The sequence below is a fragment of the Labrus bergylta genome, chromosome 22, assembly GCF_963930695.1.
Source record: "Labrus bergylta chromosome 22, fLabBer1.1, whole genome shotgun sequence".
Lineage (NCBI taxonomy): Eukaryota > Metazoa > Chordata > Actinopteri > Labriformes > Labridae > Labrus > Labrus bergylta.
The window spans coordinates 11,308,943-11,320,071 of NC_089216.1; the positions used below are offsets into that span (position 1 = coordinate 11,308,943).

At 40.8% G+C, this 11,129-nt stretch overlaps 1 protein-coding gene across 2 annotated transcripts; it reads right to left on the reverse strand.

The window, feature by feature from the left end:
- Positions 1-4: 4 nt before the first annotated feature.
- LOC109993392 (tetratricopeptide repeat protein 31) lies at positions 5-11,053 on the reverse strand (the record flags this gene model as incomplete). Of its 2 annotated transcripts, none has more annotated exon segments than XM_020646346.3 (18): positions 5-542; positions 2,051-2,166; positions 3,136-3,238; positions 3,382-3,456; positions 3,925-4,162; positions 4,343-4,442; positions 4,616-4,720; positions 6,535-6,676; positions 6,778-6,868; positions 6,960-7,023; positions 7,127-7,279; positions 7,490-7,657; positions 7,755-7,823; positions 7,917-7,997; positions 8,105-8,322; positions 9,441-9,507; positions 10,706-10,728; positions 10,880-11,053. In XM_020646346.3, coding segments are annotated over 18 exon segments (1,902 nt in total). In that variant the 5' UTR covers positions 10,905-11,053.
- Positions 11,054-11,129: the final 76 nt, after the last annotated feature.

Genomic DNA, 11,129 nt, shown 5'->3' on the forward strand with positions numbered 1-11,129 from the left:
GGCCTGGTCCTGGTGCAATACAGTATTTTTAAATCAACTCTCAGTATAATGTGTAATATGTTATAATATGGTATTTATACGTTTTTTTTTTCCCCTTTATCTGACAAACATAATCAAACCCAGAGAACACTTTAACAATGACCCTCCTGTGGATCTGTCCTACTTTTTGCAGCTATTAGCTTAAAAAAAAAAAAAGTAAAATCAGTATCTTATGTAAAATTCTAAATATCAGGTTTCCCTTTAAAATGTAACAAAACTGTTCTAAGATCATCGGAGTCGTTCTTTGAATACCACTGACATCCCTTCTTAAAAGCATTGGTTTCAGTGGTCCAGGTCAAGTACTCGCCATTCTAAAAGGACCAAAGGTTTAAGCCGGTACATATGAATCATTAAACAAACTAACTGGCAGTATAAGATTATGAGCTTTTTATTCAAAAGGACGTCTGTTCCCTCTCAGTACTGATAGTTCCCTCTGTATTCAGGGCGTGTCTGTAGAACGAAACGGTCTTCCACCTCCGACTGCATTTCTCCCATACTCGTACCTGTAGAAAGAGAGATTCAGAATGATTCATTTATACTAGAAAGCTTTCACTTTTTGTACCTAATTAACCCGCAACTCCAAACGCACCAGGGTTAACCATGACCAAGCCAGTTAGCCTGTTTGTTTGAGCTCACTGTAGATCCCTTTAACTGAGGGTATCAGGACTGGAGTGGTGTGTTTGTAGAGAATGAGAAACTGCTATTCATGCATCAGCCCACAGCATTAACACACCACAAGCAGAAGGGGGACATTCCTCTGCATCATGCTCATGATGGGACGCTGAATGCTGGTCTAGTTTGTACAGCTTTGTTCCAGGCTGGCATGATATGTAAACAAAGTGGACTCTGATATGTAGTGATATTTGTTTACTGGGGTTCTTAAGGCAACTTCAAACATTATGAAAAGTTAAAATCTGAAGGGACATCTATTCTTACATCAATTCCAACCAATAAGAAACCTTAAAACAACACAACAGGTCATTCAGCCAGTTTAATGCCATCGAGACCTTTTGATGTAATGGGCATACATTCCTAACCAATGAGAATATAAGTTAGCTAAGGCTAAAGTAGTTGTTAGTAAACATAGCTTTAGCTAGTTTACATTACAGTTAGCTAAGATTTACCCCTTTCTTATTGTAGTATGTGAAAAATATCAAATGGTACTGTACACTTCATTAAATAGTATACTATTTTAGGTTGTGTAGCTGTAAGACATCTCATTGCAGCAGAGTTATATTTGGATAGGAGCCGAGTGTATGTTGGAAGAAAAGGAAACAAAGTTTGCTGAGGCTGAACTGTATATGTCTGACATTTACAAGTCAAGGTAATGTCATCTTCCTAGCCTTTAGAGATGTACCCAAGTGGAAAGGAATTTGTAGGCTGCACCTTCTAACAGAATATAAGCACATTTGTTAAGAGAGAAACTTTGTCAGCGATGGTCAGCAGTGTGTTCTGTTGCTGTGTTGTCTGACCACCAGATGATCCAAAGTCTGTTTCAAGATTTCATCGTTGAACATCTACAGCAGAAACAACCCCCACCCTAACAGTGGAGTGATGACTCAGTAAAAACTCCCTCTGCATTTGTTGTCAGCACTGTGTTCACACTGACGAGACAGTGCCCCCTACTGCGTGTTCATGTTTCACTCAAGAGGATCAAACATGTTTCATACATGATCCCCTCCCTATCAACCGTTAGCCCTGCCACTACGTAGGAAAAGAGAGATTGCTCCGCCCATTCAGGGACACCGTTTCTCATGGTGTAACGACAGAACTTTTCAAACCCAAGAAAATATTTTCTTAGGCATAAGATAACAAACAGGTGTGCCTTTTACAGGTCTCATTTAAGTGAGGGCCAGAGCCAAGACACGTGGATACAACAATTATAAGAATGCTCGTAAATCTACGTACAAGAGACACTACCTCGCAATCTTATTCACCTCCAGCAAAGAAAGCCAACAAACAAACATCGCAGTGTTGGCTATTCCTTTAAAGTCATTATACATGGACTCACCCTGTGTACACATCCTCCATGTCTTCAGCTTTGATGGCAGATTTGGAAATGCCTATGCCTTGAGGAATCCTGTCCGGGTATCTCACAGCGATCTTGGCACCGTTCAGATCGAAGCCCTGAAGAGGTGAAGAATGATCAAAGTTCATTAAGTTTTATGGGATTAAATCTCAGTAGGGGTGAAGCTGATAAAGTGTAATGAAAACGATCTTTGTGGGTACGCAGAAGTTTCAAAATGATCCAATCGTGTAACATATTACACTGCTGACCGTGACCAGGATGGGAATAAAAATGCTACATAATGTTACATTGCTGTGTTCTAGCTGGAGCCGTTTTCATGAAAACACTCCAGAAATATTCTGGAGCATTTCAAGGAAGACTTCCCCTGAAATCCTCCTGATCTGAGTTTTCAATCAAAGAAAATCCACATTCTTACAAATGTGCATTTTCTTACAAATATATAATTGCAACACTTCTGATGAATGAGCAACTGAAAAAACTATGGGTAGTAAAGATGTGGAGAGAACTTGACGTGTGCAGGGTAATAGTATCTTTATTCATTCAGCTAAATTATGTTTTAACCTTAAAGATGGTGCGACAGTTTGACATCCTCCCACCCTGTGCATGACATCAGAGAGCCATGGCCGCCATGTTTGGTCAATTGACAAACAATAAGCATGGCTCGTTTGGACTAATGAAGTAGGCATCATTAAGACATGTCTTGCTTGATGTTAAAATGTACACATGGCCTTGGCCTCAGTCTAGTAGTGCAACAGATGTTTGTGACTTATCTGAAACACTTTAAAGGGACAAAATGTTGAAATGACGCCGTAAAAAGGACACATATTTAAGAGCAACTTTTAAACTTACTTAAGCCTTACATTTAGACTCTACATGAGATGGGATAGGTTTTAGACATGACTTGATTATAAATCCATACACACTCACAGACCAGTGGGTATTTTACTGATCTAATAACTGAAGACAGATAGTATGCATATCATAATGAAAATGAGCTGAAGTAGAAAGTCTGACTGATGGGTTGGTTTAAACTACAATGGGGATGGGAGAGTCGAGGGTGTACTCACATGAAAGCGTCGGATTGCTTCATCACAATACTCTTGCTTTGTGTAGTTCACAAAGGCACAGCGTTTGTAAGACAGGAACTTGACACTATGGATGACTCCAGCCCTGCGAGAGAAAGAGCCGTGGCAATGATCCCTTCTGTTGCAACTCAAATATGTGAATACCAAAAGCTCTATTGTCACAATGTATGATTTGAGGAGGGGGAAACGACAAGAACACTCAGGGTGTAGTGTCTCATTTGAACTCACTTGTTAAACAGGTGTTTTAAATCCGACTCAGTTAGAGGTTCAAACAGGTTTCCCACCCAAATAGGAAACAGCTCACTGTGGAAAGAAAATGTGTATTCATGATAAAATATTCATTGATTGACTGATTTTGTCAAACCATTTTTGTTGGAAAATAAAAGGCCTAAAAAGCCCCAAAATAAATGAAAAAACTAAAATTAAAAAAACAAGCTAGTCAGCATAACGCTGATACAGAACATAACACTGTATATATTAATGGGCAAAGCACAAGTGATGCCACCCATCTGTTCCTGAGGCTCATTGGCAGCAGCCGCCATGATGGAAATCTCATCCTAACTTTCAGTCAACCGACAGGCTGAGAGCCGGAGCAGGTTTTTAACAAGTTTTAACACATGCCAAATGGACAGTGTGGCAAAATATTACTGTCTAAGGGCAAACCAACCAAGTTTAAATCATCTGTGAAACATGAAGAAACCATAAACTTTGGAGACATAGACAGAAAGTTACTGACATAGTGGAAGGTTTAGTGATGGGGTCTGTACTCACTGCGGTTGGCGAGGGTCTGTACTGTAGGTCCTTGGAGCCTGGTTAAGAACAGGTTGTGGTTGGCTCTTGACAATTGACATATTCTGGACAGGCACTAAAGGTTTGTTCAGGTGTGGAGGTTTTGGTGCATTGTGGGACTGAGGGGGATGAGGAGCGGGCTTTATGGCAGACAGGACGGGAGAAACTCCACCGACGTTTACTAATCTAGCTGCTGGGTGAGCGCCATTTTGAACAGGTGCTAAAGAGGAGACAAAGGGTTAAAGTTAACACAGGCAGATGTAAAAAAAGGAGAAAACTCTGCTTAAAAGAGGATGTTGTACTCGATACAAGTTAAGATATATATAAAAAAAACAAAAAAAACAAGAGGATTTTACAGAATTCAAATAAAAGCAATGAAAATAAAATGACAGACACTCACCAGGTCGATTGTTTAATTTGGACAGAACCTTTAATGCTTTTTCTACGGTCCCGTGAAGAATTAAAGCATTTGAGCTCTGCTCCCGAGTGAATCCAAACCCCTGAAACGAGCGCAGATTATCAGCAATTAGCCTGCAAAGCTCGAGACATCCCTTTCCCCCCTAATGCAAGACAACATTTGCCTAAATCTTTGTCTTACATTGTTATTTGTGTTATGTGTCACACTAATACATGAGATTTAAAAGGAGTGCAGTATTTGCCGTTGACTACACACCATTAGCTGTGTTATCTGCACCCGCATCAGTTCCTGGGCAGCCTCTGCATATGACCCTTCCAGTTTGAGAACGTCCCTGAAGGCCTGAGACGCCTCATCGTACCTCTGCAGCAGGAAAAGAAGAGATTAGCTTTGAGCAGACGCCAGCTCTGCGCGTCATCAAAGAGGAAGTTCAATGTCCGTCACTGCTGCTGGACTTATCAGCCCCATTATGAATGTTTACGAGAACAGCTAGCCTAAACATCTCTGGGTAAATAATCATCCCAGAGTCACGCTGACCTGGGTCACAGAGTCAACTAAACAATGTCAACACTGGTGAACATGGCTCTCCAAAGTTAGTCACTTTTTTTTATTTTTACAGTCTATTGTGTTGCAGAGTTTAGAGGTTGGCGATATGCCCTTCTCCCCCTCATTTGACGTTACGTCTAACTCATTTCTGTGCGTGAGACCAGAAAAAGATGTTTTTAAAAGCCCCTGTGTGTTTGAATCTCAGAAGCTTCTAACTGAATCTGTGTGGAGTTTTGTTTCTCTCAAAAGAGGTGTTAAGCTACTGATGAAAACACCACATTTCCTGAAGTGACTGCCACAATAAAAGTGTCTCAACAGCTTGAAAAGTGGGGGCTTTTATTGTGAAAGATTTGGCAGCTACAGGCAGTAAGCTTTAATGGAGCTGCAATGAGCACTGTGGTCAGTTTTAGTCTTTACAGCTGCTCGTTCACCACAAGTCGCAGCCTGCTTCTTTTAATCATCACGGACTAAATAAACACGAGACATCAGTTTTATACTTTAAGCAGCTAAACCTGTTCAAATCTGTCCTAGCACATAGCCTTTGTTGAAGCCTCAGACAGAAAGAAAGAGACAGCATCATAGTGAGTACTGATTCCAGTTTACCGCACACCCCTACCAGAGTTACTACATATTTGTAGTTTTTTTTATTCTGACAATATAATCAATATACCACAACATCTTCATTAAAGAAAATAACACATGAAGTCAGATGATAGTGGATAACAACTTTGCCCCACATTGTCTGTAACAGAGTCTAACTGGGCTAAATGTTGCTGGTTCACACAACACAGACGTCCTGTACGAGAAGGGCCAATGTCGACTTCACCTGCTGAGGCGACTGAGGTCCTTTGGAGTGTGCAGGACTCTGCTAAGGACTTTTTTTAATGACACTGTGGTGGCGTCTGCACTTTTCTATGCAGTGGTCTGCTGGGTAGGAGGGAGCACAGAGAGAGAGAGAGACAGGAAGAGACTGAACAGACTGGACAGGAGGGCCAGTTCTGTCTTGGACTGTCCTCTGGACTCTGTAGAGGAGGTGGGTGAGAGGAGGACATGAGTGAAGCTGACATCCATCATGGACAACCCCTCTCACCCCCTGCATGACACTGTGGGGGCCCTGAGCAGCTCCTTCAGCAGCAGACTGAGACACCCGCCCTGCAAGACAGAGCGCTACCGCAGGTCGTTCATCCCATCTGCAGTCAGACTCTTTAACAGCATCACTCATGACTCATTTCAATAATGCTACACAGTGTGTTTTTTTTAATAACAATAACTCTTTCCAGTGTAGTTACTGTGTAATTTTCCAATATTGTATTTTTGATGTTTGATTTGATTTTTAACTTACTATTTTTATTTTTAATAATTATATTCTTGTTCCCTGTTTTCTGGAGCTGCTGTAATGCACAAATTTCCCCCACGGGGGATCAATAAAGTTTATCTTTATCTTTATCTTTGGTAAAATGTTTTGTCTAGGTTGCAAAAAAGTCTGCATGATGGATACTATTTTGTCTTCCCCAAAGCAGCCGTCATTGGATTTATCACTACATGAAAGAATTTCTGCACCACCCAAAAAAAGACAAACAAACAAAAAAAGACCCCGTCATGCACACTTGTGATTCTAAGAGAGCACTTACCTTCAGTCCTGCCAGAGCTCTGCCCTTCCTAAACAGACCTTTAACCCAGCCTGGACACATGCTGAGAGACAACTCGGCGTCCGCCAGCGCCTTCTCGTATTCCTGCATCTTTTCGAAACAGAAGGACCGATTGCCAAACAACCTGGGACAGAAATGACAGAAATGACAGTTAAAACCAGCTTCAAACCCGTGGTGGTGTCAGTATGCAGCATGATTTCAAAGAAGAAGAAAAGGTGCTCTTACTTAAACTCTGTAGGGTTGAATTTGATGGCATCAGTGAAATACATCACAGCCATACTATAGTCTCCAGTGCTGGCAAACCTGTTTCCTGAATCTATAGAAACATTAGAATAGATATTTATTCACACATCATGATCAGAAAACACATTCAACGTGTTTGGACTTGGAAGAGTGACCAAACTTACTTGCAAGGTCGGTACTTATTTTAACGTTATCTTCAAAAGTAAGGCTGCTGGTAGCGACAGAATCCTGATCAGACAGAAAGAGAAAGTTATTCTCACTCCATCCGCCTCACTGTGATGTTATTGGATTTTAATCATCACCTGTAATCTCTGTGGAACTCCAGACTCACCTTCTTATCAATCACTGAGTCTTCATAAGTTTTGCCCGGGCTGCTTTTAGAGTCTTCTTTAACAGGGCTTTGCTTTTTCTCCCTCTTCAGCTCCATTTTACGTCTGGCTATATCCGCAGCTTTGCTCACAAATAAACTCGCCATGTCCAGCTCCTTATCCCCCCAAAAAGAAGGAAAAAAAAAGAACATCTGATACAGCAAGTCAGCTTTCTCAGCAGTTATAGCTTCCAAAGCAGAAATGAGTAAAAGCTACAAATCTCATTTTCAAGTTGAGCAATCTTTGAAGCATGAGCACGTCTGAACACGAGTATATGACTTCTTTTTTTTTTTTTTTTTTTGTGCATTGGAGTGGAAATGTAGTACCTCAACGTCGCCACAGTCATCCTCGGTGTCTCCATCGCTGGATTCCTCTTTACTTCCGTCACTGCGGTCTGTATCTTTTGCTGACGCCAGCTGTCTATCACTGGAACTGCTATTGTTTGATTCATAATTAAGTTGTTTACTCTCTGTCTTACATGCACCGTCTTCTCCCTTTGGAAAAAAAAAAGACGAAAATATGAAGCGGGTCGATTCGCTCGTGTTAGAGGCTGATTCTATGACTGAGATGATGCACACAAAACATCATTACATCGTCATTTGTCCCGGGGCTCGGCTTTTCTTTATCCAACTTCCCTTGCTGTTTTTTCTCCTTCTGTTTCTGTTGGGTAAGAAAAAAAGAAAACACGCTGTAAGGTCTAATATTAACATTCTTTCTTTACAATGAAGCACACATTTAAGCCTCAGAATGTACCTGTTTCTTGAGCCGTTTCCTCTCAGCCTTTGAGGCGTATTGTTTCGCCTCTTGTAATAATCGGCCTTTTTTTTCAGTACCCTAAAAGATTTGCAGAAAAACAACAACAGCCATTTAGACTCTACTGGATCACATCTCATTGCAATAAAAAAAAAGCAGATTAAAAAAAAAAAAAATGGTTAACTTACCCTCTCCTTGGTCTGATCCTCCACAGAGGCTGGGGGAGGAAGTTCTGCGTTTGTAGTGAAGTAAGGAACTTGATTGGCAACGCTGGGCTGTCTTGTATATTTCCCAATAAATCTACCATCACTGCTCCAGTTCGCTGCCTTAAGGTATTCACTGGTTTGAATGGGTTGTTGGGAAACGTCCTGCACTTCGTAAATCTCCTCTTTTGATTCTAGTTCAGCTACTTAGTCCGTTGAAAAAGAAGAGAACGTGGTCGTTATTAGTTTGAGGAACAGATGGAAAAAAGGAGGACAGCCGTTCTCAGTCTGTCCAGGAAGTCGCTGTTCCACACATTGAAGCATGTGTGGAGATGGGATAGATCTGTTTGTTTATAAACAAACAGATCTGTATACATACAAACAGATCTATCTCATCCCCACACATGCTTTTGGACAATTATTGCAATTGTTCCCAAAACTGGGCCAATCACCTTATTGACCTCCTTCGTTTCATCATGCATGTTATATTTAACACATCTTTGATATTGAAAATATTCATCCTACAGAGAGCCTTCTTCACTGTTTCTTTAATATCACTTTAAGGCTGCATGCTCGACACAGACAGCCGTGTTCATCCAACCAGAGATCCAGTAAGACCGCCTCTCTATTCAGACATTCCTTATCTGTCCTCAAATTGCAGAACAGCTACTAGCTAGCTGTCATGATACAAGATTTGTAGTTTTTTTGTTTTTTTTTTAAAGCTTTGGTTGTTTTTGATACTCTCAATCTTTAAAACAGGTTATTTTTTTAACACACGGCTTCTCAAATTATCAAACATGTTGACATCTTACTACAGAGGTTTTTGTTTAATGAAGACGGTAGAGTCAATCCATAATAAAAAAACGGAATTACTCACTGTCTCCTCTTAAGACACTTTTCTGATGCCTTTGGTCGACCATACTGACCAATCACAGGCCGTGTTCCTAACTTTCCACCATTCAGAGGTTGTGACAGACAATGACGAGCAGAACAGCTCACATGTAATAACATGTAGTCTTCTCTGCACACATGACAAAATGAGCATTTCACTCTAGTTTTGTCAAAAATTGAACTCAAGTGATGTAATATAAGCAGCTCGTTCAGCCAATAGATGGCTTTACTGGAGTGCATTACACCGAAGAAGAAGAAGAAAAAAAAAACATACAGCTTTTGAAAAACCTGCTGAGCAATCAGAAAGTTTAGACTGAATGATCACAGAGATCCTGGAGGGTCTGCTTAATCAGCGTGTATACTCAGATTCACATAATCAAACACAAAAAGAGAAGAAGTTTTTGAAATGTAAAGCCTAATAACATCTTACCACGAAGCCCGAGTCTTAATATCCGTTGAAAACCGGGATTTCCATCAAACATACCCAGAAACCTTTGCTAAAAAGGGAGAAAGAGACATGAATGACATATCAACTACATTTTTACATTTTTCAGTTTTGTTAGACATATTTAATAAAATACTACTTCAAAAAGCTCAAGGATGTGAGACAAAGTAATCCAGGGTTAAGATATAGTTAGAGTAAAACATAGATTATCTGTTACCAGTAATTTAAGAGGAAACGGGGTAGAATCTGAGCATCAGACTGAGTAAGGGTTCCAGCTACACAACAACAACTTCTAAGTTAAAAGTTGTAGTCAGCTGGTGCCATCTACGTCAACAACTTTTACTATGGTTGAAGTTTTTTTGGCAACGTTTTGGACAGATTTCTAATCTGGTCACATTTGTTTTACAGCAGTATCAGAAAAGATGAACGCCATGACCTGCCTGTGGAGTGGAAAAGATAAACAACAGGTGGCAGCTCTAAAAGGGTGCCAGGAAAAGAAGAAAATCCTCATGGACAGTAAACGAAAGTAGGATCAAACACAGCATGAGAGGCTCTGCAAAGGTTTAACGCTGTGCTGCACCAGTGTGTGTTTTCCGATGAGACCCTCACCACCTGTGTTTGCCATGAAATCATCCTGAGTATTAAAGAGAATCAAATCAATTGAAGTGGCTTCAAAAGCAGGAACTGTGCAATGATGTAACACAGGGGTGGGCAACTGGCGGTCCCCCCAATCAACCCTCAAGGTGGCCCCATCAGGTCAATTTTTACACATCAATTAATTGGAAACATTTAAATCTGCCATGAGAGCATGAAAACCAGAAACATGTCCATAATAATATTTGATCACTGGTAAATGTTGAGTTAAATTTGAGACATAATTGATTGTAATCATTTTTGTATGCTACAATTTGGGCCCCTGGCAGTGAGAGTTAAATGAATGTGGCTCCTTGCTGTGACCGAAGTTGCCCCATCCCTGATGTAATACATGAGCAACACAAACAATGTGAACACCACAATGTTAATTATTTCTCATGTGTGTCAGATTCGTGAGAAACGCTGCTTATCCGCGTCGTGTTGGTTGTTAAAACAGGGTTCATTAAAAGGACGGATTGCAGTCTGATGAAATGTTTCTGAGGGGTGTTGATATCGGGCACGTCGTCACCACATCCGTGTTAGCTCTCGGTCCACTATCACCACCAAATGTGGAGTTAAGACACATTAAAGAGGGGGATAATATATGCTGTACTTACAAAGACGGGGTGGTCTGGAAGCTCTGTAATAGACAAGGAGAAAACATCACAGTGAGAGTTACACACACAAAAAAAAAAACCGATTTGTTTGTGGCAACTTTCCAGAAACTAGTCAGAGCTTTAGCACGAGTGGCCTCTACCTTCAAATAAGGATGAAACAATCATGTGGCCTACCTTTGTCATCGTCGTCTGACTCCATGTTTAGTAATAATTACCCCCGCAGCGCACCATATACTCGTATATTCGGCTTAAATACACTAAGGCGTGCATTAGCTTTTCAGCTACTTCCTGCAGCATGTAACTTTTGCTGCTGGTCGCTGTTCGCGCGCTCTCGTGTAGTTTCTGGACCGCGGGAACGAAAAAAAAAAAAAAAAGAGTTCACGCGTTCACGCATGCGCACTGTGACATATCTGCACTCTGAGGT